Below are 24,777 nucleotides of genomic sequence, written 5' to 3' on the forward strand. Positions count from 1 at the left end.
GGGGGGTGCTTTTCTGAAACAGTGCATGATTCTTTACAAGGTTTTGAATATGGCAAAGCTAAAATCCTCTGTGATTGATATATTGCTGCATTCCTAGAAAATTCAGTATGTCAAAGTCATGACAAAAAATTCTTTCTGGTTACACGTAAAACATAATAAGGGTCTAAGCTTAGAAACAGGCTATTAGAGACACAGACAGGCTTCCCCGTGCCTGGATGTCAGCAAGACCCTGAAGGATGTGTGGGCAGGGGCAGCTTTTCACTGTACTGGGCTCTTGGTACCATGTGCAAAGTTTAGGACAATTCAAAATGCCCAGCCCAACAACTTTACTCCCCATCACTGGGGTTTCTGCTGAGCCAAGTCCAAAGCTCAGGAAGCCCCAGAGTCCTCTCCCAATTTCAGGAAAAGAAAAGAAGCCCCCTGTCAAGCAGAGGGACAGCTGGTCAAGAATTTTAAGATGTTAAACCCACACATACATACACATTTAAAAAACATAAAAAGTATCTACAAATTTACCCAAAACGCATAAGTGAACTGACTTCCTAATGCGAGCTCCTGATCCCTATTTCTTTTCCTGAAAACCGTCTTCCACTGTTCCTAGTGTTTGACTACAAACAGGCACGTGGACCCCCAGCTCCTGCTCCTTCTGGAGGAAGCAGTTCCTTGGGGGCCAGAAGCGGAGCCTCCTGCCCCACCCCAGGCTGCGCTCACATCCTGTTTGTATGAACAGCCTTCAAGCTCCAGAGGTATAAGGTAAGTTTGATCCTTCTCTCAGGGACAGCCCTGTAGGGATCCATGGTGGAGGGGCAGTGGTGTGCATGCACACGCAGTGCTGAGGCTGGAGCCCAGGTCCTCACAGAGAAGCACTCTACCATTCTACCACTGAGCCACATTCCCAGCCCAAGAATATTTTTTTTAATATTTATTTATTTATTAGTTATTGGCGGACACAACATCTTTGTTTGTATGTGGTGCTGGAGAATCGAACCCGGGCTGCACGCATGCCAGGCGAGCGCACTACCACTTGAGCCACATCCCCAGCCCAAGAAGAATATTTTTTTTAACTACAAAAATTCTTCTATTTGAATCGAAGAGCATTCTGCTATCATGTATAACTGATCAGAATAAATAAATTTTTTAAAAATTCTTCTATTTCTTTTACTAGAGATTATCTCAAATCTCATACAAAAGGCATGTTTAGAAAACAGCACTATGAGCTGGGTACAGTGGCACACGCCTGTAATCCCTGCGGCTCGGAAGGCTGAGACAGGAGGATCCAGGGTTCAAAGCCAGCCTCAGTGAAGTGAGGCACTAAGCAACTCAGTGAGATCCTGTCTCCAAATAAAATACAAAATAGGGCTGGGGTTGTGGCTCAGTGGTCCAGTGCCCCTGAGTTGAGTCCCTGGCACCCTCCCACGACAAGAAGAGAAAACAATGCTGTGGATTCACGAGAATCTCATAAGGCTTTGTCAACATCAGTACAGAGGAGCGATGACTGAGCAACACACCAGGCGATACAATTCAAACTTTTATTTGACGTTGAGTTCAATGTCACTAACACATAAAATCGACATTCAGAATAAATAGCAAATTCACATTGAGAATAAATAGTTACCTAATTTGCATTTCTTATGCCTGTTACTGTATAGGCACAGATTGTCATTCCATTAAACAATTAGAAAAGGCTCCTAAGTTGGAGTTGAAGCTTGTACTACTAAGTACAGAAGCACTGTCCCAGGTGGGTGTCCTGGAGGTGGGCGCTGCATGCAAGATCTGTGGGAAGGGGTGGAGGGGTTGCCGTTGACCTCGATGCAGGCCTGACTGACCAGCAGAGAGGGGTGGAGCTGGGGGGATCTACAGGGTTATCCCGGGTTGGGGAGGCCAGGCCTCTGTGCCTCCACGTGCAGCAGTCCAGAGGCCCCCAGGAAGGGGCCGTGATCTGGGGTGAGGCAAGGGAAATTCCCAGAGGTCTGACAGCTGTGAACAGCCAGCCAACAGCTCACCCCGCCATTGGGGAACTAAGTCCTTCAGTTCAGAAAGGTCACCTGGGCAGCACAGCCCAGCACCCAAGAAGCATAATAACAAACAACGAGAGGTATCTCAGGTACACGCCACAGAGCAATCTTGATATGTGCTGGAAACATTGAGTCTGACCACCGAGCAGCCAGGAAACAGGCCCAGAAAGCAGCTCAGAAGGGAACTTGGCACACCTACCTACCCAGGGAACATCTTTCCAGACCTGCATCCAAAATTAGGTTATTCATCTGCACCTCTCAAGAGGGGAATGTCACCCTTGAAACCAACACAATCCATTAGTGGGGGATGGCAAACCACAGCCCAGGGACAAATCCAGCCCACAGTCTGTTTTGGTAGAGCCCCCATGCCCATGCCATGCCCATGCCCATGTCTACAGGAACAAAGCTGTACCTGTCTGGCCCTTTAAGGGACAAGTTCTCTGACCCTTATTAGAGGAACTTCATTCCCCTCCCCTCCCCTCCCCTCCCCCCCCTTCCCTTAAGCCAACAGTGGTGTCAAAGGTTAGTTCAACTTTGAATCCAGCTCCCACATACTAAAGGAAAAAAAGGGTGGTACAAAAGGAAATCAATATTATTAAGAGGGAAAAGAGGCAGTTGAATAATCAGACAACCCTGCATCTGGCCAAATTTAGTCTTAAGAGTATTCTAGATACGGGGTCCCGTCTGGGCCTCTGGCAGCCAATGAGCATTGGGCTAAATAGAATTCAATGCCAATATTTAGCACTCTCTGCCACTTAAAAACCTATTGAGAGGAGGACAGAGGAAAAGCCAAATTAGTAGGAGGCAAGATTGCTTCTCGCTTCTCCTTTGCAATAATTAAGAGGGCTGATATACTACTCAAAGCAACCAGTGATTCCGCCTGAGAGGCCAGAATCCACAGCAGGTGGTGTTACGTGGAATTAATGGTGAGAGCAGAAAATGGAGCCCAAGAGTCAAATATGACAGGGAAGAAGGGGAGGGGAGGAGAGAAGGAAGGAGGGGGGGAGAGGGACAGGGAGGGGTGGTAGGAGAAAGTGGGAGCTGTAAGCCAAAAACTTAAAAATTTTATTTTTAAAGCCAGGTTTCCTCTATAAAAGCAAAAATTCTGGAAAAAACCCTCAGTGCTGTGCCTTCCCCAAGCACCTGCTATGGGTGCCACGAGCCTTGCTGGACTGTCACAGGTGGTGTGGATACCCCTGGACTGTGAATTTTTGTTCTCATAATTCTTAGAAAATCAACCTAAGCAAGGTTAACAACAGTAACTGTTTAAATGTTCAAACTAATTTTATAGTTTGCTTTACAAATTGATTCTCTTAAGTGGCGGAGAACAGTCACTTCTGATGCCCACGCGCTTCCATCAGCGCACACACCACAGAACAAACGGGGAAGAACAAGCCGCACAGTGCAGTGGGCCAGGTCCCAGCTGAGTCGTGATGGTGACAGGCCTAAGCCTGCCCTGACTGAGCTGGAGGAGGAAGAAGCGGGAAAATGCCTGGGCCCTGCTCCCCAGAGCTGCGCTGCTGAGTGTGCCAGGCCCTCGTTTGGTGGCCCTGGTACAAGGGATGCCAGGCCTCTGCTACCTGGCAGATCTCTGGGCTGCCAGGCTCATGGCCCTGAAATGAAAACCCTCCTCCCTGGGAATAATCTGTAAAATTCATTATTCATTATTCATTCCCAGAAAATGTCCCCTGCCCCAAGGCTTAGGTCACCTAGCCCAGATATTCAAAAGAGAGCAGATTTTTTTAAAAAGTTCTACTTCACTCTTGAGTAAACAAAACACCCTGTTACCTGGCACCTCATCCATAAGCCACGGATGCTTCTCAGCCACCCCTGTGTCCTCTTCTGCTTCTCCAAAGCAGAAATCAAAAGCCAAGAGAAAGCACCAGCCCATCCTTTTGGGACCCCCTAACTGAGCAGTTCTGAGCATCACTTGCTGCCTTAAAAGCCAGACTCCAAAACACTGGTGGTGAAACACCTGGGTGACACCAACAACAACACACCCACTGTCCCAAGAGAGGGTCAGACGACTGTGCCCTACGGTGTTCATCCTACAACACAGAAAGAAAAGAAGCCTACCTGGGTCTAAAGCATCACCTCCACCAGGACAGTTAAACAACCAAACACCAAAGTCAAACTGCATCACAATGAGCAGAGCCAGAGGGTGCCACGTAACTCACTGGACTCCTGCACGTTGGCGGAAGCCCGTGCAATACCAGGCGGGTGTTCAACAGCCGGGTACGATTCCTACATAAACATGCTAAATGAGCAAGTGCTCTCCACAGGCCCCCCAGGTTCCTGCCCATTCTCCAGATTTAAAGAGCAAGATCCCAAGATGAATCCCAGCAAGACTAGACAAGACCACCGGCCGGAAGCATCTGCAGTAAAAACAGCACAGCCCTGAGGTGCTCAGAGAAAGATGCTACGATTACAGATTAATAAAGCGTTCTTCCCTCCAGAGGGAGGAAGTAAGGAGAAGAACATAGCCATCTGCTTCAGTCTTAGAAATGAGAACAGCTCAGGACCCAGGTCTTCCCACTAACTTCGATGTCTCTCATCTTGTCCCACCTGAACCATCAAAAGGAAACCACCTGAACTCCCGGAGCCACTCAAACGGGGCAGGAACCAGAACTAAGCAAGGGCTGGAGGTGACTGGCGGAGGCCCCTTCCTCCTCCTCTGCCAAAGCGGCACCTCTCCCATGTGGTTGACTGTCGAGAGAGGAAGCCACCTTGTCTGTCCCCCCACAGACCAGGACAGTTTCTGGAAACATGCTCTAACAAGATTCCAGTTTAGCCTGGGGGTGCTGTGGCACAGGACTTCAGCACAAGGGTCTTGTCTTGTTTCCGTTTCTTTCCTTCAGTAAGTGCAAGAGACCAGTGCTTGGGGCAGCGTTTCTGGGCTTCCTGTGGGTCTGGGGAACCTCCCACAAAGGCTGGGGTTCTTCTGCCTCACGGATGTCTCACAGCCTCATTGGACAGTAGGCAGAGGTGCGGCCAACTGGAAGGTGACCATAGCCAGAGCAGTGCCCTCGCCGTCATTCCCATCTCCTGTTGTACCAGATGTCCTTGCCTGGCCTGGGCTGGGTCACAGAAGCACACAATGAGGACAGTGTTCTTGTTCCTTCTCCTCTAAGTCCTTCCAGGAGGCTGGGTTCTCTTGGACGCAATACACCACAGGAAGGCCCGCCAGAGCCTCAGGACCAGAGACCGGGGCATCCTGCCATTCAGGGACCTTCTGCCACTCACAGCAGTACTGCCAGGAGCAGCTACTGAAGTGTCTGCCTGCTGCCAACGGGGTATCTCCATGCATCCTCAGGCCCTGCAGCCCCCAAGGTAAACGGTGCAAGAGCCAGAGCAGCGTCTAAAGGACCTGCTGGCACGAGTGGTCTCACCTAACCCAGGTCAGTTCCAGGTCCTAGAGAACAAGGCGGAGTGGGACTTCCAGTACCAAGCTACGCCCAGGCCCCGAGAGAAGGGAGGCGCACCAGTGGGTGGCAGGCTCCTCTCAGCCTGGGGAGTCCTGTCCTTAAGGTGCAAACCACATCAAAAGCCTATCGTGTCTCTTCAGAAAGCCACTGGGCCCACACAGAGTCCACCCCATCCAGTGGACACGGTGGGGGCCGGGCTGCTTCTGGCCCTTTCCCCAGGGGGCCAGGGTTACTTGGCCTGCGCCTCCTGCAGGAGGGGCGCCCTGGAGGTGGTGGCCCTGTCGGACCACGCGGGCAGCTCGTGCTGCAGGGGAGTCCTCCTGGGGTAGAAGGTGTGGCTGACGTCATAGTTCAAGAGGCAGCTCAGAGACGCCATGTAGATGTCCGCGAACCGCGACAGGCGCCTCAGGAAGTAGGTGGGGTTCTGGTCTGTGCGGAACAGGCTTCCGAACTGGGCGTTGAAGAAGCTCTTGGTCATCTCCCTAAAGCAAAAATAAACAAATAAATAAAAACGGAAACAGAGCAGCAGAGAAAGGTTTTTAAAGGTTTTTCAATTACTAAAATCAAAATCTCTTAATAAAAAAAAAAAACGACAGGACTTGAAGTTAGAACAATCCTGACTTCCATTCAAGAAAACCATCCGTCCATCCGACACCTCTGAGATGACTGTGATTACACTTCCCAATTACTGCAGCCTAGGAAGGAGAAACAGCTTCAACCTCAGGGCCTCCTCCAAACCCAGCCCAGCCCAGCCCAGCCCAGCCCACAGCAGTTTGCACGGTCAAGGTCACAGCTCCACAGAAGGTCCCAAATCCCTACAGTGGCCCCTCTGCCACTCTGTGCATTTGTGTCTAAATCAACATCCCACACAGGACATGCACACCATCTTGTGGCTGGGAACCTTACAGAATATTCCAGAAAAATGGAATGTTGATAAATTAGTTAAATACAGCAAACAGTATAACTGTTTACACAACTGTGTGACTAACGCCAGCAGTGGTGTCACCTGCCTGCCATCACTTGTCGATGACAGATGCAATAACCACCAAACAGCAGAACATTAAAAGAACCCACCTGGGTCTCTGTGGGCGGAACAACCTAGATGGTTTTCCAACGTTTACTGAAGAATCTCGTTGAAATGTGAAGATATTAAATACTCAAAGTCAATGGTCCCTTTGTCTAGTAATCTGAGGTTCCTAGAAGTGAATGCCCCACGGAATGTGACCCAGGCCTGGCCTGCAGAGTAAGAAACCTGAAGTCCCTCTGCTCCAAGCCTTGCCCCCCATCTTCCTCTCATGATACTTTATGCTAAAGGAAATCCTGTCAGAGCAAGCCCTAGCCAGCCAATAGCCTGTGGGAGGAGGAGGGACAGCGTGCACTACCACCCTGGCTCCCACAGAGCCTGAGGCATGGACACTGTCCCCTCTCCACACCTCTCCCACTGTGCTCACGGACTCCCCCTGGAGCCAGGCTGCCCAGTGCTCAGAGGCTAGAATCCAGCAGCAGCCACTTTCCCAGACCTTAGACTGGACCCAGGGCCTGAGGAGGGCCAGGTTCTTCAGCATTCCTGCCAAGAGCATCCACATACAAAGCACCCTTCGCAAGGAGCACGACTGTCAACAGGCCCCCTCTGCGAACTGTCCACTAGGACACACACCTGCCAAACTTTTCTGACAGCAGAGGGGCTTCAGGAAACATTCTGATGACTGACTATGTGCATATTCCTGCAAGAGCCACAGGTACGAACACACACCCAGGTGTAGGAGCCCTAAGATCTCACTGGGGCTCAGAGCCCTCCCCCATCACAGCCCCAACAGCCACACATGCTACCGGCTTTGGCAACACAGGGCCACCAACAGCCCGGATGGAACAGTCAAGGAGGCGGGGAGGAGGAAGGAGAAGGAAGAATCCGCTTCTCCCATGACCCTGCAAGGGCAGGGGAAAAATGGAGGTTACCGCTGGCCTACAAGAAATGCCACTGTCACCGACAGCAGACAGCTGATCCTGGAGTCCTGGGAAGCCACATCTACACCTGGGAGCATACCATGGTTGTTTCACGATCATGCCTCGGATGGCCTTGGGAGAACATGTGGGCTGAGCACACCCAGAACAGGTCACCGTCTTCAAAATAAGCCACTCTCACCTCATCTCCTTCCTCTCCTTTTTCCACTCCTCCAAGACCAGCTGTGACTCAGCATCTCTGTGAACCTGCAGGACACAAGCCAGTTATTATGATAGTTTGGGTTTCAAACAAACTCATCAGAATTTTTTGATGGGCAGCTCTTGGAAAAATTATATTTCTTTAAGAGGCAGGTACTTGGGCTGGGGTTGTGGCTCAAGTGGTAGAGCACTTGCCTAGCATGCGTGAGGCACTGGGTTTGATCCTCAGCACCACATAAAAATAAAGATATGGTGTCCACCTATAACTAAAAAATAAATATTTTTTTAAATTAAAAAAAAAGAGAGGCAGGTACTTGGGTGAAGTAATACATTTTCAGATTCTCCAACTGAAACCCTGCCTTCTTCACTTACAAAATTAACACAGACGCGCACACACAGACATACACACACACACACACACACACACACACACAGAGAGCACAGAGTTTTAAATATCCATCATTAGAAACCTGATTTAGCAAATTAAGAGGGGAATATTATGAAGATATTCAACTGTAATTAAAGGCTTGTATAAAAGTAATGCATGTATGTCCATGTAAAAATATATGTGTAAACCCACATGTGCGACATACCCATTACATCTAATTATTATGTATATTAACATACACTTCCCACATACTAGCTACTTCATATTACATGCATGTATATCAATATCACAGCAGTTAAGTTGAAACACTGTGCATAATAGTACATCCACTAATTGTAAGCATGTGAAAATATGTGCTAGAAATTAACACAGAATTTTTTAAAAATTTGTGCAAAGGTAGGAGGATCATAAATGGTTCTGGTTTTTTTCTTTAATGTTACATCGCCTTATTAGATGTTTAACATCTGAAGAGGCAAAGGGCAACAAGATGACACATCTCAACGTGAGTGACGGAAGAGCAGGAGACTTTCTGGTCGGCCAAAATGTGAGTCAAAGACAAAAAGAAAATGACAGCTGCCCACAACCTCCCAGTGGACTCTCACAAGTCTCCCTCCAACGTTCTTGTGACTGAAGGGAACAGGGAGGACGGAGTCGGAGGCACATATGATCGCAGAGGACAGGTGGAGCTCACTGGGATCCCTGACCACAGGGTAACCTCAGAGCTCAGAGGGAAAGGCCAAATGGGCAGACCATCTGCTTCTCACATGGGAGCCTGTGCTTGTCACATCTGCCTGGCCCACCAAGGTGACACCCGCAGCCACCAGGCAGAGTCCGCACTCACACAAAGCTGTCTCGACTGGGCTTGGAAGCTGGGCTTCTTGCTAATGTCAGGGGCTACCCCACCGGAAGCAGCTTCCATCTGAAAACCACTGGCTGTGGGGCTGGGGCTGGGGCTCAGCGGTAGAGCACTTGTCTGCAGGCGTGAGGCACTGGGTTTGATCCTCAGCACCACATATAACTAAATGAATAAAATAAGGGTCCACTGATATCTAAAAAAAATATAAAAGAAAGGAAACCCACCGGCTGGGTGCCAGGAGCACAGGCCGCTGGCCTCTCCTTGCTGGGAGTTTTGAAGCAGGTTCTGTGAGGGCATTTTGAATTAGCTTTCACATTTGATAGCAACAAGCTACTTACTCCAGAACCGAGCTCCAGGACATACAGGATTCAGACCAAATCGGAAGAAGTAAAATCTCAGGCGCCACAGGGACCTTCACATGTATGAACACGAGTTCCTCCTGCACCTCTGCCCAGTGGGACTCCGCCGGAGGCCGAAGACACAAGAGGACGGGAATGGAGGCCCCCGTGGGGCAGACCAGGCCAACACAACGTGAGGCCACGGAGAACGGGGGACTCCCCACCTCTCCTCTGCCCACATCCACCTCCTGCCCCGTGAACTGGGCGCCCACTGCTCACACAAGCGGGAAGGAGCTCCCAGGCCCGCCCTCGGTGCATCATGGCCTGGGGTGCTGATGGCCCTCTGAGATTCCTAAGCAGAAATCTCAGCCTCCAGCCTGACAGTATGGGGAGGTGACAAAATGATGAGGGTTGAGCCTCGAATGCGAAGAGTGCCCTTATAAAAACGACCCCAAGAGAGCTCTCGAGCCACCTTCCTGCCATGCACAGCACCATGCAACGCTGGGCCCACCCAGACAAGAGCTCTGCTGGCTCCTGGACCTCAGATCCCAGTCTCCAGGACGGTGGGACATAAATGCTTCTGCTTTAAGCCACCAGTCTACAGTACAGTCACCATGGACTAAGAGAGTGGCGCCCCTGCAGGAGGGCACATTCACTGCCTGGCGACAGGGAGGAGGACGACCTAAGTCAATCTACTTGCTCTCCCTTCTCAAGCTAGCTGCTAGAGGCCAGGGGAGCTCTCTCCACTCCTGACCCTTGGGGAACCCACCCGAGGCGGCTCTGCCAATAGAAGAGCCAACGCAAATCTCCCAAGCTCAAGGCACGCTCTCTCACCCGGCTCTCCCAGCCATGGAGTGGGTGGTGCACCCACTCAGACTCCCACCCCTGGGTTCCTATGGTCCTGAATCTGAAGGGTGGCCAAGGATGAGGATGGAGCCTCTCCAACTTCTGCCCCAAGGCTGTTGAAGGGAATGCAATGAAGGAAGGATCTGGAAAGCTGAGGCCAGGGCAGCAACACCACAGCAGGGACACTGGCTCTGAGGGTCTGTGCTCACTCAGGAGCCTTATAATAGGCTTGGAGGGGGACAGATGGGGGAGGGGCAAAAGGAGAATAATTTCATGACACATGAAAGTAAATGAATTCATATTTCAGTGTCCACCAGAGTTCAGCAGGACAAGCTACAACTGCTCACTCACACACGGTCCATGGCTGCTTCTGTTAGGAAAGCTGAGCAGCCGTGACAGAATCCACAGCCCACACAGCCCTGAACATCTACCATCGGGCCCTCTGCAGAAGTTTGCTAACCCCAGCCAGCCCCCCCACTGGCCAGCCCCACCAGTGACCAGCCCCACCACCACTAACTGTGGCCACTGTGGAGCGCACTGCAAGGCTAGCTAGCAACATGATTCTTTAAAGTCACTGTTTAGAAAGCAAAGATCATATGCTTTTATTTAATTTATCAGACTAGGCTCCAAATCAAATCCAGTCTCAAAGGAAAATTTTTTCTCTTCATAAATAATTAAGAGTTCTAGAAATGAGCCACAGGACCAGTGGAAAAATGACTACCTTTCCAGGTGAACCCTGAGGGAGCGGGGGCAGTGGGGGGACAGGGAGGACAGTTAGGATGGACACTCTCTGGGATATTTAAAATTATCAGCCATACTCCTCTAACCTGGTGCCGCTGACCCAACATCATATAAAACGTCAGAGCCCGAGGTGGCGCAGCGCGGAGGCAGAGACCAGGGCACCCAAGCCCAGGCCAGTGCCACCCCAGGCCTGAGCAAGGTGTTTTTCCTCTGTGCTCAGATTCTTCATCTATAAAACGCAAGGGACGCTCTCCGAACTCTGGAAGTCACGAGGGTGAAATGAACACAAGGCCCAAGTGCCCAGAGCAGAGAAGACCCGCTACAGTCAGCAGGGCCCGGTGCCCACCACTGACTCTGTGATGCTGGAAGTCACTCATCTCTCGGCCTCGGCTTTCTCTCCTGTGAAACGGGGTGCACCGTAAGGCTCATTCCCTTTTCCTACTCCCTAACCCTGTGCCTTGTATAACTGATCCTCCAAGTCCCAGAAACATCTCCAACACCTCCTTTCTCTGAGTCACAATCATTTTTTCTTTTTCTTTTTTTTTGAGAGAGAGAAATTTTGTAATATTTGTTTTTTAGTTTTCAGTGAACACAATATCTTTTTTATTTTTTATTTTTTTATGTGGTGCTGAGGATCAAACCCAGCGCCCCGCACATGCCAGGAGAGCGCGCTACCACTTGAGCCACATCCCCAGCCCCTGAGTTACACTCTTAACTGTCAAACTTGTTTTTACAGGTCAGAGAGGAAAACAAAACAAAGACTGTTCCCAAAGCAGTGAAGTCATCTACACACAAGTTGTTTGCATATCTGACCAGCAGCTGCTGTCACTGGACTCCAACTAAGGAGAGGTCACACACACACAAACACCTCTGCACTCAACCCTCAGGGGATGCCTGAACTGGGGTAACACCAAGCTCAGAGTCTGCTGTTATTCCTCTGTGTACATACCTATGACAAAGTCTATCTTATAAAATCAGGCAGAGAAAGAGATTAATAATAGTAATTAATCACAGAACAATAACAACAAGGTAATAAAAGTTATTTTAAAATTTGTGAATTATTTCTGGAATTTTCCATTTAATATTTTCAGAACCAAGTTGACTACAGTTAAACTAAGACCCACAGAAAGATAAACTACAAATAAGACAAGGTAAAGCTTCTGGCTCTACCTGAGACCCCTGAACCAGCAGGCACTAGGATGATGCTCAAGGGCCCGGATATGGGCATCCCAAGGTCCGGGTTCAAGGCTTGATCTGTCATTTAGGACCTTGGACATGTCACTAACCTCTTGAAACCCAGGTTTCCTATTCTGAAATGGAAAATCTGCACCTACCTGCATGGGACAACTTTATTAAGTGAGCATCGTGTATAGAGCAAGCACTCAAGGTGTGGCTGGCACACAGGAAAGAACAGCTGCTGTTGTGTGACATGCAAACTCTGGGCTACATTAGCCCAGAATCGACTCCTTATGTGTTTAGAAAATCATCTCACAGGCAAGCACGGTAGAGTAGAAGCAGCAAAATAAAGCCTCACCAGAGAAGAGCCAAGGACCAGGACAGACAGGGAACACTGGAAACCAGCCTGGCGGACGTGCAGGGGCTCACGCTTTGGAACATGTGGCCTGCAAGAGGACCTGGCCTGCCTCTCCCCACAGCTCTGCCTGAGCTCAGCGCCCAGCCACCTCAAAACGGGCTGCCAATTAGGGCAGCGAGGCAGTTCTTCGCCCATTTCCAAAGCCACCGATGGACTAAACAGGCTGTGCCAGAGCTGAAGTGTCAGCCAAGACATCAGGCATCTGTGCCCGTAATCTCCAAGAGTCAGCTCGGTGCACAGGGCAAGCTCTCAGCACAATGGCTGGCAAGCAGATTAACCATCAGTACTCTGTGACACTGCAGAGTCCTGGCTATCTCCACCCTGCCAGGAGGACAGCAGCCCAGGCCAACAGGACCAGGGAGAAAGTGAGGGGCCTGGTGAGTGTAGGAGGGGGACTGGGGGTCACAGTTGCAACAGAGGAGCAGCTCCCACAGGCCAGGATGTGACCAATAAAAAGGACATTCCTCTCTAACTGTCCCAAACTGGACCACATAATTTACAGAAAGAAGTTAACTGCCACCAAACTCCAGAAGGAAAGCAAACCATGCGTATTTTCTTCAAAATCAGATTGAGGCTGGACCCAGAGATCTTGACTCTGGCTTTGTGACACTTTCCAGCAAACCTAGACTGAAGTGCACATTCCACAGGACGCTTCACCTTACAGACGGGGAAACCGAGGCCCAGGATAGAGAAGTCCCACTGCAGGCTGACGGAAGAGGAAAGACTGAAACCCAGCACTAGCAGAGCTGCTCAAATCAGCACCCCACAGGACAGCCCTGGTGTGACTCAGGGTGAAAGTAAGGGCCCCATTTCCACTGACAGAGGATCATAAATACCTGCATTTGTGCAGGCTCTGCAAACACTCTCCAAATGACTGCACATTTTTTTTTTTAATGGTCTCTTTAGGGAAAATGACAAATTGCCTCAGCAGCAAAATAACCCCAGAAGTTATTCTACAGCCTACTGAGGACAGCTTAAACCTCATACTTTATAACCACAATTAAACAGAAAATATGTGAAATAACTTGGACCAGCAGACAAGCCAGAAGCTTAAAGGAAAAAGTGAGGGGGGAAAAAACATCCCAACCTGCATCTGCTCCAACAAGCCCGTCAAGGTCTGCAGCCAGGTCATGGTCTGAATGTACTGCTCCGTGTTCATGATTTTGAGCTCCGACCTTAACTCGGGGATGATTGCACCAGTCCGCCAGCCATGCTTCAGGGTCAAATCCTAATCACAGCGATCACAGAAAGGCAACATCAGTCTCAACAGAACCCAAACATTTCATTACCTTTGCCAGACACAAGAAGCATTCATTTAAATTACTTTTTAATTGCAATGGTTAGTTTTTAACCAAGTTGCATTCAATGAATTACACTTAATTAAACCAATTTGGCCCCAAGCTTTGACGATTCCACCCTAAGAAAGTTTCTGTTCTGGAAATAATTGCTGTGAATCACAGCGCCTGCAGAAACACAGGGAGTAGAATCATTAACCAGGGTCTGGCGGGAGAGGGAGGGAACCCATGTGGCCAGGGAGAGGCTCAATCTGAAGGCCAAAACATCCAGATACAGCAACAAAGGAGGTGGCAGGGGCCACGACCCTCACGTTACCCACTTCCCTTAGAGCTCTGGGAATCGTGCAAGGAGAGACCTGCCATCACTCAACAAAGAAAACCTTGTTCCATAAGGAACCAAGGATGGCAGCCAATACAACAATCCAGACTTGTTCCCAGTGTAGGCTAAACCCTAACTGCCATCACACCCAGGGTCAAGAAAAGCCTCGGTGGCACTGGGTGGCTGTTTCCTGGGAGTGACCGGCTGACCAGAGCTGGACTGAGGCTTTCAAGCTTTTATGCTCCATCTTTAATGTTTCATGATGTACTGATAAAAAAGAAAAGTTAACAAGGGCATTCATTTCTTATCATTATTTAAATGGTCTGAATGTACTGGTCTGATCAACTCTTTGCATACATTTTCAATTGCCCTCATAAGAATTTATCCTTTGCACAATTCTGAACCATCCTGTTCTGTAAAAGGCAGACATTTAAAAAATGTGGCCTACTTCAGGTTCTTAGGAAAGGATTAAAATGACCTTCTAAACAAAAAATAAATGGGACTAATACACCTGTCCCCCAACAAATTGAGGAGAAAAGGTGCTGCTCACCGCCAGGTCACTGTATATGTGGTCCCCGAAATACAGCACTCTGGAGCCTCTCCACCCAGTGAGCTTCAAAAATTCATACAAATTGCCCTGCAATAAGAGGAAAACAGACAGTACATCATATGACAGACATGGTCCCAAATATTTTTTAAATATCTAAAAAATTGGTTTTGCTTTTACAGTTTATTTGAAATACCAAAAAATAAAAGCACCTTCATAGAATATATCTTTTGGACTTCTATACTAAATGCATTTTTCGAGTCTTCATATTGTAAACATGTTTGTAACTATCTTTCTTTTTCTTTCTCAGTCCTGGAGATCAAACCCAGGGCCTCACACATGGGAGGCAACCACTCTACACGTAAGCCATATCCTCAGCCCTGTAACTATCTTTTATACTTAACATGCTATGATCAACTTTCCAACTCAAAAAATAATTTTTTTAAATATTTTTTTAGTTGTAGAGGTACATGATATCTTTATTTTATTTATTTATTTATTTTTACGTGGTACTGAGGATTGAACCCAGTGTCTCATGCGTGCTAGGTAAGCAAGCGCTCTATCACTGAGCTACAACTCCAGCCCAAAATCAATAAATATTAATCTCAATGTGATTACAATAGTTGTGACACTATGATTCCTTTTACCAATGCCCTGATGTTGAACGCTTACACCATTATCAATTTTGTAAGTTACTTCATAATAAACATTCTTATAGCAAAGTTTCATGGTGTAAGTCTTAATTTTCTTAGGCTAACTTCCTAGAAGTGAAATGGCTACACTAAATCTAATTTTTTCAAGGCCTGGAAAATATACTTATTGTCAAATCTGGAAGGTTGTTGCATACCCACCAAGAACGTATCAGTATGTAAGGAAAAAAAATAACTTCAATAACATAATAATATTGGGTCAGCCAGTCAATCATTCATTCAAACCCTTGAAAGCCTTATATGTCACCAAAATACGTTGAGACTGTACAGAAAAACGTATCTCATCAGGAAATAATTATCAATTTGGGTTAGTAATACGTCATGATTAATGCTCCTTAACAAGAAACCTCCAAGGTTTACCACTGGCATCTTAAATTTTATGTGCCGTGTAATGCTTTAAAGTTTGTTTTTAAAAACAATTCAACTTTGAGTTAATTTAGATACTAGCATTTTGAAAATACTTTCAGCCTAAGATTTACCACCGAGTTAATAAGCAGTCAATTCAAGGGATCGAACTGTGCCGGGCACACGGCAAGCCTCAGTAAACGTCAGTCATTGATTAGCATGACCGCTGGCCACAAAGCAAAGCAACACAGACGACAAACTGATCAAGAGATACCTGCTTGTAAATCTGGCCTTTCTGCAACTTGTGGATTTTATCCCAGAGTAAGACACCTTTCTCATTCACCTTTCGGAAAGGTCTAACAACAGAAATGGGAAACATTACATGTGATGACAGTTCAGGCCACCTGCTCCCAGAGATACTTCAGACACTTCCTGATGACAGGAAGCAGCTCCCTTGATGCACCTGACACATCCCTGAGCCCAAAGCTCCACCACAATCCCTGCCTGTACAACGTGCCCCAGACCATGCGAACCACTATCCACCTAAGGTGATTCAGAAAGGAAAAAAAAGGTACCAGGGTCAGATAAATCCAGGAAACACTACACACTGCCTATCTCCCTCTTTAAAAAAGTTACTTATAGCTCTGAAACAAGTCCTGCTCTAAATATACTTTCTAAAGATTTCCCAAATTTATTTGGTCAGAAAAACTGTTTCACACACCAAAAAAAAAAAAAAAAAAAAAAAAAGTTTGTGGAAATATTGCTTTAGTACATTTATCCACTAAATTGAGTCACTCTGGATAGAAAACAAGTCGAAGGACCAGAAGTACTATTTTATGATGGAAAATGGGCCACAGAGATAAGGCCTCATCCCTGAGACTGGCACTCTCAGGACTTGGGTGCCTGTCTACCTTTCGTTTTTTTTTTTTTTTTAAGTAATACTTATTGAGATTATTTTCCCAATTAAAGGAAAAACTCACTATAGAAAATCTAGAAAATGCAGAAAAGGGAAGTGACCCTAAGGCCAGTACCCAGGTAGAAACACTTCACATGTCAATATGTCAGTATGTCTTTCAGTCTTTACATAAAATCAGTTTCCTTTTTTTTTTTTTTTCTTTCTGTTAATACTGGGGATTGAAACCAGGGCCTTATATATGTGGGCAAGCACTCTTCCCCTGAGCTACATCCCCAGCCCTTTTGAGAGAGGATCTCTCAAAGTTGCTTCAAACCTGCAGTCCACCTGCCTCAGCCTCCTGAGTAGCTGGGCTTACTGGCATGTATCACCACACCTGACTGTTTTCCCTGTTTTTATGAACATAAAATGAAGCTCAAGGTCACTTTGTGCACACTGATTTACATCTCTTTTTCTTTAATAGTGTGAGCAATTTCTCACGTGATGACATATTCTTAAGTACATCATTTTTTACAGTAATAAAACATGCCCACTTCTTTCTTTTCCCTAGTTATGTGTGTGTTTGTTTTGGGGACGGGGTCTCTCTATGTTGCCCAGGCTGGCCTTGTACTTGTAATTCTCCTGCTTTGGCCTCCCCAACAGCCGGGACTACAGGTGCACACTACCAAGCCCAGTTCTAAATACAACAATTTTAACAAGTGCCTAACATCCCCTCACGTGGATGCTCTGAATTATTCAAACTACCATCCCCTACTGTTGGAAGTCCAGGTTACCAGTTTCTGACTTCTCAATGTTATGAAAGGATGGATACAGATGGAGGGTCACTTAGCATTTATTCCAGGCATTCAGAACAAAGGCAAAATAAATAAATGGTGCACCAAAGGGAGGGGAGTACTCTACGGACACCCCTCACCTCCAGGTATAGCCCAGGATTCCAGCCCTCTACTGAATGAATACCACAGAGGAGAGGAGGTTCCTGGCCAAGGGAGAGCCGCCTTCTCCTGACCACAGCAGGAATCTAGGGAGGAACGCAGGAGTGTTCTTGTTGTGTCTGTGGTGCTGATAGTGAACCCAGGGCCTCCTGTATGCCTGGCAAGCGCTCCATCACGGAGTTGCAGCTATGCCCCAGGCCCGGTGACAGCATTCTATCAGTGGCCAAGCAGCAAGCCCGCGTTGATGTCCGTCTGATCACACTCTAGTTTTTCCTTCATTCTCAACTGCTGCCCCACGGTTTTCAGTCTCTACGTGTGGTTTTGGGTTTTTTCCCTTTTCCTCTGGGAGTCACAGTGACATTCAAACAACTGGAACTTGGCATCACGAGAAGAATGCAGCGAATCCAGTACTAACTGCAAGTCCCCGTGTGAGGATGCCTTCTAACACCTGGCAGACGCTGCTGGTCACCAGCCACGGACTACACAAAGGTAGGTAAAGTGTTTCAAAATTAGGCCATCACACAAACACATTAGGGTCATTTTTAGAACCCTAATGTAGGAATTCCCAACAACATGGACATTTAGCAGGGCAACTAGTCTGTTCCTGGTTAAAAGATATTTTAATACCCCTGACTTCCACCCACTAAATAGCAACAGCACTCCCGAGTCACTGTCATAACCCAAAACATCCCCACTCCGCCATTTCTAAGGCTGCTGTGGCAGGAAGACACACTAAGACATGGTAGAGATTTACTCCATTTGATACAAAGCCTGTGTTGCAGAAGTTTTGCAAGATCCAACCACAATTTAAAAAGATACCTGCCCCATAGTTTTCTTATGCTTCACAATGCATTTGTACCCAAAGATCTAGTTTACTATGTGACATAAAGTTTGATTTTTCAGCACTGTTATCATTTTCTTAAAACTGGGTTCACAGCCCTGATGTAGCACAAGCCAAACAGGAACCATCTCAGCACAAAGCTGCCTGCTGAGGGCTAATCCCACCTCCCTAGATCACTTGCTGGAAGGGCTACAAGCTATCGTCTCAGATGCTCAGGATTTTGTCACTACACATCCATTTACAACAGCAATGGAATAAAATTGAGTCCCCAGGGAAGACGATCACTCACCTCCGCTTATCATTGAAGAAGTTTGGCTTCTCGGCCTGAACTATGACCACATCGAACAGATCCCTCCAATCTTTCCCAACAATATACCTCATCCCTTTGTCCCTAGAAGAATAAGTCGGCCAGGTTAGTTGAACATCAGAGGATGAACTACTTTTGCAACTATTTCTTTCCAACTACTAAAATAAATGGCATCGGGCTAGGGCTGGGGCTCAGCGGTAGAGCACTTGCCTAGCACACATGAGGCACCAGGTTCAATCCTCGGCACCACATAAAAAGAAAATAAAGGTTTTTGTATCCATCTATAACTAAAAAACAAATATTAAAAAAAAGAAAAAAAACCCAGAAATGGTATATATAAGAAATAAGCCAGAAGCAAGGGAGGAAACAGAAAAACTTACACAAAGCTACTGGGACTGTTGGTGATGAGAAACATCTTCTTGCCATGATCAGCCAGTTTGGCCAACACTGCACGGGTCTGCTCAGCATAGCAAATGTACTTTTCTAAGAGCAAGAGAAAAATTCACACTCAGAGTCAGCATGAAATCAGCTTATCTGCAAACACTTACTAAATGGGGCACATGGGCCCAGGACTGTCCCAGCCACGGTGGGGAATAAAAGTCTTAAGGAAGCTTGGTTCAGGGTGGGGTACGAATGCCCAGTGCATGAGTCACAAAGACCCTGCCTCCTACTTTTGAGTCAGAATGAGGTCAAGCTGGGGGTCAGAGTCCTTATTTGGCACTCAGAAAGGTGCATGCAGCCCCTGAGCAGGCTCTGGCATGCAAAGTAAAATGCCTACCCAGTAACACACCACAAGGCCCTGCCAAGTACATACCAATGTCTGCTTCGATTGCTCTGTACATTATCCCTTTGATGTGAACATCGCGAATTGAATCCTGTCCAAAGATACATTTTGAATCAGTGAAAGTGGGACTGGGCCAGCCGGGGTGACAGTTCAAGTGTAACAGCACTGGTGTTAACTTCTGCCTTTATAAGCCCGGCAATCCAGGCCCTAAACCAAATCCAAACCTAGTACATTTATGGCTGGGGGTTCCTTGGGAAGAAAAGGAAGCTTCTGAGATGACAGAAGCGATTTCCAATGCAGTTTTCAAAAGGTTTGCCTGGAAGAGGCAGTGTGTGCAATTCAAAATAAAGTCTCAAAACTTTAAATTAGTCATAAACACAGAATTAAAATATTTTCGTGAGTAAGTATGTGTCTTTTTAAATACAAGTATCTTAGGCCCAATGTGGTGGCGGGCATCCCAGCTACTTGGAAGGATGAGGAGGGAGGATCGCTAGGAGTTTCAGACAGCTGGACAACACAGGGAGACCCTACCTCAAAATTAAGTGATTAGTAAAACACATGCTACATGCATATGCATAAGTTTATATTATAAATGTATATCAAATAAAGATTTTAAGTATTGATAAAGTTCACATGGCTCAGTGAATGTGTGTAAATGTAATTATCAACATAAATTATAATACATAAATCACATGTACAGATGCATGTAAAGATTCCTATCTATGTCCCTATGTCCCCCTCTCCTGGATTCCTGCAGGGCTTCGGCAGGGCCTCAGACAGCCATATGGAACTTCAGTGGGCAAGAGGGAAAAAACACCCTTTTATCCAATCTCTCACATCCCTCAGAACTGTGCATCTTTATGGAGTACAGTGTACACCCCTCAAAAATGTACAATTATAAACTATCAATTTAAGAATAAAACTTTAGGGCTGGGGCTGTAGCTCAGTAACAGAACACTTGCCTAGCACTTATGAAGCACTGGGTTCGATCCTCAGCAACACATAAAAATACACAAAATAAAGGCATGCTGTCCATCCACAACAACTACAGTCAATCAATCAATCCATCAATCAATCAATAAAAAGAATAAAACTTTAAAACGCCCCCACCACTTCAGCAGCCCAGGCCCACATTAGAGAGTGTGAATAGCAGCTCTTTGGGCTCCAGGCCCAGAGAGGACAGGTCCAGGCTGCCCCTGTGGCTGGGTGCCCTGGCCTTTTGGTCAGAAAGGACCAGAAACCCAGACATCAAGGTGAGGCCCGTCTTGCTTTAACAAAAACCTGGTCTCCACTTCCCTGATGCAGCAGATCTTTATCAATGTCTTATAAACTATAAACAAAAGCAATCCCAGCAAAGAGTCCCTGACCCGGAAAGAGGGCCACCGCCTGCGGCCTCCTCAGGCTGAGAGCGCGGCTTCTCCACACACCTTGACGTCCTTGTACAGGTGCACGGGCTCGTAGTCGATGTTGTTCTTCAGAAAGTGCTCATTCACACAGGACAGCAGGGTCATCTCTGGCAGGGAGAAGATGTCCATGAACTGCTTCATGGTGTGGCCGTGGGAGCTCTGCAGAGGGGGACACGTTAGAAGTGGGGCCCACCTCGGCAAGGCTCCTCGGTGACAACCTCGGTGTCCAACTGAGAGACTCGCCACAAAAAGGAGGCGGTCCCAGCAATCAGAGTGTCTGCCTTGCTCCTTATCCTTCACAGCGGTGTCTCACGCTGGGCACAAGGAGGACGTCCATGGCAGTCCATGGCTGCCTCTCCCAGCCCGACCACCCTGCCCGCCCCACCCTCCTGTGCGCTCAGTCCAACTTCCTACTCCACTCAGGAAAGAGGACCCCAGAAGTCAGAGTGGCAGAGGTTTCCCTCTGGGGGCAGGTGGTGGACAGCTGGTAGTGTGACAGGTGCAGAGTGGCCACCGCTGCTGCGCCAACAGCCCATGGTTCACTCCAGAAAGCAGGGACATGCCTGGAGGTGGGGCAGGTGGAGCCTCCTAGGTGGGGAGAGCGCGGTTAAGGAGAACTACGGGGGAATGACGGGGGAAACCGTGGGGGAAGCCGGGTGGCGCCCTCCCCAGCCTCCTTCAGCTCGGCAGATCTGCACACCCCCTCAGGTCCCCTGCCAGCTCCACAGGGGCAGCGGGGAGCCCTTGGAGGCCACGTGCCCGGGAAAGACCGCGGCTTCACGAAGACAGTGCCTGTTACCTTTCCGTAGAAGTCGCTCATCTGCTCCAGGGGCACGTGGGACCCCTCGTACATTTCAATGACTTCCTCATCGGGGACCACGCTGAGGCCTCTGGAAAAGCCAGATGGTGCCTTAGAGAGCGGGCAGGAAAGCGGCGAACCCCAACCCTCCGCCCACTGCTGAGACTTCACGCAGAGCGGAGACACTGTCGGAGCCACGAGGTGCCACGTTCCTCGGTGAATGCCACAAACAACAGGCTCTCACAGGCGCTGCTGCGATGGCCCCGCTGCTGCCACCACGGGTAACAGGAGGGCAGCAGCAGCTAGCACTATGTGGCCCCACTACACGCCAGACAGGAAGATGCCTGGCCAGTCACCTGTCCCTCAGCCCCCGTCGGAGGGAGGCACTGTTGTTATCCCAGCTTCCAGGTGGGGCCACTGAGGCAAAGTAGGTCACTTTGTCCAAAGTAGAAAGTGGTGGGTCAGGATTACAGCCAAGGTTTCTGCGGCTCTAGGGCCCAGGCTCCTAAACCTGGGGACAGGAAGCTTCCGAAGGACTTGCTCTGGGTGGAGCTTTTCCCTCTCAATGTCTTTAACACATTAGGGCAGAGGAAGGCTGGATTCCCCTCCATCGCTGCCATCCTCCTGCCCTCTGACGCGCTTCCCTGAGATGGATGAGAGACACAGGACACAGGAGGGAGGAAGCTTGGTGACACCTCTGCAGAGGGAAGGACCACCCTGACATGTGCCTTGGAAGGCCAGTTTCTTCAGCTGGGAAAGAGGAAGATCCGCCCCTGCCTGCCTGTGGCATCTGCACATGAATCCTGTCCCTCCACCTCCAGGGAAGAAAATGAGTTCTGGAGGCCCAGCTCCACCACAGGTGACTAGAGCAGGTGCCACCTGCCCAGCTGGGCTTGACACCCTAGAGTGACGCAGGGGAACATCTGCTCCTCGACCCCTTCCCCTGAGAAATCAACATTGGTCCTTAGGAAACCGGACAGGCAGAGGCCATGTCACTCACGCCACAAGAGCCAAGTCATGCCCGAGAATTTTATCACTAACACGCACAGGCTGTCCAGCGTGTGACACCACCAGGCCACCTCTGAAATACATATCCGACACAGCTTCTGGCCTGCCGTGCAACACACTGGAAATACCACGGCCCTCTCTCCCCTGATCTCCATCCTGCACTGCACTCAAACACACTCGAGTGGATTCATCTATACTCTGCCTCTGATCCTGACAACCCGCTGCAGCTGCCCGCCTTCAAAAACAAAAGCAGCAACGCACTTCCTTAGCTCTGCTCCAGAAATCAGGTAAGACCTGTGCCAAACTGGATCGTTCTAGACAGTGACCTTGAAGGACCAGCAGGCAGGAGTCCAGCTGCTGTGGCTCTAACCTTAGAAAGGAAAGCCACTACACTGGGTGACAACGAATGCCCTGTCCCCAGACGCAGCCCCAGCCTGGTCCTTTGGATGCTACTAAGACACTCGCACAGGTGTGTGGCAACAGGCAGCATCCTTGAGTCCAAGTGACCACCAGTCAGCTCAGGAGAAGTGGTGAAATCACGGGCTGCAGTCAGCTGAGCCCCTGCAGACAGCCCGCTGGAGCAGACCGTGCGGGTGGGAGAGGCAGCCTAAGAGTAAAAGGCCTGTTCCTGTGCCACTTAGCCATACTGGAACCCTGTGGCCCAAACCAGTGAAATCAAAACGAAAAGCCCCTCCCCCAGCCCCACGCCAGGCGATGAGGAAGCACAGATGTGAACACATCTGCCAGGGTGCAAATCCCAGCTCCCTAAACCCCTGGGGTGTCACGCGGCACAGGAACAGGCCTTTTACTCTTAGGCTGCAGCGCAAGGAAGGCGCCAGGCAGGGGACAAACACCGACTCTGACTCTAAGGAGGAAGGCAGCGGCTTTTCCTGGCCTCTGCAGGCACCAGGGCCAGGTCTTCCTGCAGGTGGTACCAGGAGGCAGAGCTGCAGGGGCGCCTGAACTCCTCTTCCCCTGCGAGGACTCTGTGCAGGGCTGCGGGTCATCATTGTGCTGACACAGCAGGGGTTGCTGTGGGGCATCCCGTGACTATGTGACTGTCCTACACACATCTGCCTCCCACCTGATGGAGTTTGCTCTTTTTCATCTGGGAAACCTCCTGATTGGGTTTTGGAGCAGGAAAGATCACTGCCTGGCCTCACTGGGTTTGGGGTTCTTTTGGCGGGGGAGTAGGGGGTGTACCAGGGATTGAACTCAGGGGCACTGGACCATTGAGCCCCATCCCAGCCCTTTTTTATATTTTATTTAGAGACAGGGTCTCACTGAGTGGCTTAGCACCTTGCTTTTGCTGAGGCTGGCTTTGAATTTGCCATCCTCCTGTCTCAGCCTCCCAAGCCACTAGGATTACAGGTGTGTGCCACCGCTCCCGGCTGAGTTTGGGGTTTTTTTTTGTTCTTTTGTTTATAACTTCATTTATTTATTTTTGTACATAGTGCTGAGGATCGAACCCAGTGCCTCATGCATGGGTTTGGTTTTAATGACCTTATTTTTCCTGGCCTGGCCTCTTGGTATCTCTGTGACTAGCAAGCCTTTGAAGGCTGAGGTGACCTGCCAACATCCCAGCTCCTGCTGTGCTGATTCACAGTCATGGAGACTGGTCTAATTTTTAATTCCTGATTTCTTAATACCATAAGACCAAGGATGAACTTAGCTATCTCAGGGGGATTACTGGAGAAGTCATTTCCTCTCTTTGGAGTTCACTGTCTTCATTCTGTAAGTGGGAATGACGTGGCAGCCTCCTGGACAGTGGTATTACCAAAAAGGCTAAATGGACAACTATATAAAAAACAGCTGGCATAGGAAAGCAGTGCCCTGCAGAAAAGTACAATCGCCCAGGAGAGAAGGGTGCGTGTCTAAACCAAGAGGCTGCCACAGAAACAGAGACGGAGGCTCCAAGTCAAAAGATCTGGTGGGGATTTTCACAACCACGGACCTGGCCTTACCTTCCTCACCCCCTCCTTCCCACACCGCTGCTGTATAATTTGGGACAAACATCGGAAGCTATTAGCAAGGAGTCTAGGAATTAATGTGTAAATGTTCAGTGTTTTCAAGAATGAGAAGTTAAAATGGGAATATTTCACGCGAGGGAACAACTTTAAACTTCAAAGTTTGCTAAGTGTGGTACCATCTTTCTGGAGGTCAATTAAGCCATTTCAAAAGCCTTAAAATGACTACATTCACGCAGCA

At 48.6% G+C, this 24,777-nt stretch overlaps 1 protein-coding gene across 1 annotated transcript in view; it reads right to left on the bottom strand.

Moving 5' to 3' along the window:
* Positions 1-1,515: 1,515 nt before the first annotated feature.
* The window catches only part of NT5DC3 (5'-nucleotidase domain containing 3), a 54,889-nt gene continuing 31,627 nt past the window's right edge, over positions 1,516-24,777 (bottom strand). The window contains exons 5-14 of the mRNA XM_081309508.1: positions 21,562-21,652; positions 20,784-20,921; positions 19,387-19,447; positions 18,953-19,055; positions 18,555-18,656; positions 15,854-15,935; positions 14,528-14,614; positions 13,451-13,591; positions 7,584-7,648; positions 1,516-5,922 (exon numbers count right to left, since the gene is read on the bottom strand). Coding sequence (XP_081165634.1) covers positions 5,670-5,922; positions 7,584-7,648; positions 13,451-13,591; positions 14,528-14,614; positions 15,854-15,935; positions 18,555-18,656; positions 18,953-19,055; positions 19,387-19,447; positions 20,784-20,921; positions 21,562-21,652 — 1,123 coding nt within the window. The 3' untranslated portion in view covers positions 1,516-5,669. The remainder of the gene's footprint in view (positions 5,923-7,583; positions 7,649-13,450; positions 13,592-14,527; positions 14,615-15,853; positions 15,936-18,554; positions 18,657-18,952; positions 19,056-19,386; positions 19,448-20,783; positions 20,922-21,561; positions 21,653-24,777) is intronic.

Source organism: Spermophilus citellus (genome assembly GCF_964194105.1).
Source record: "Spermophilus citellus genome assembly, chromosome: 10".
NCBI lineage: Eukaryota > Metazoa > Chordata > Mammalia > Rodentia > Sciuridae > Spermophilus > Spermophilus citellus.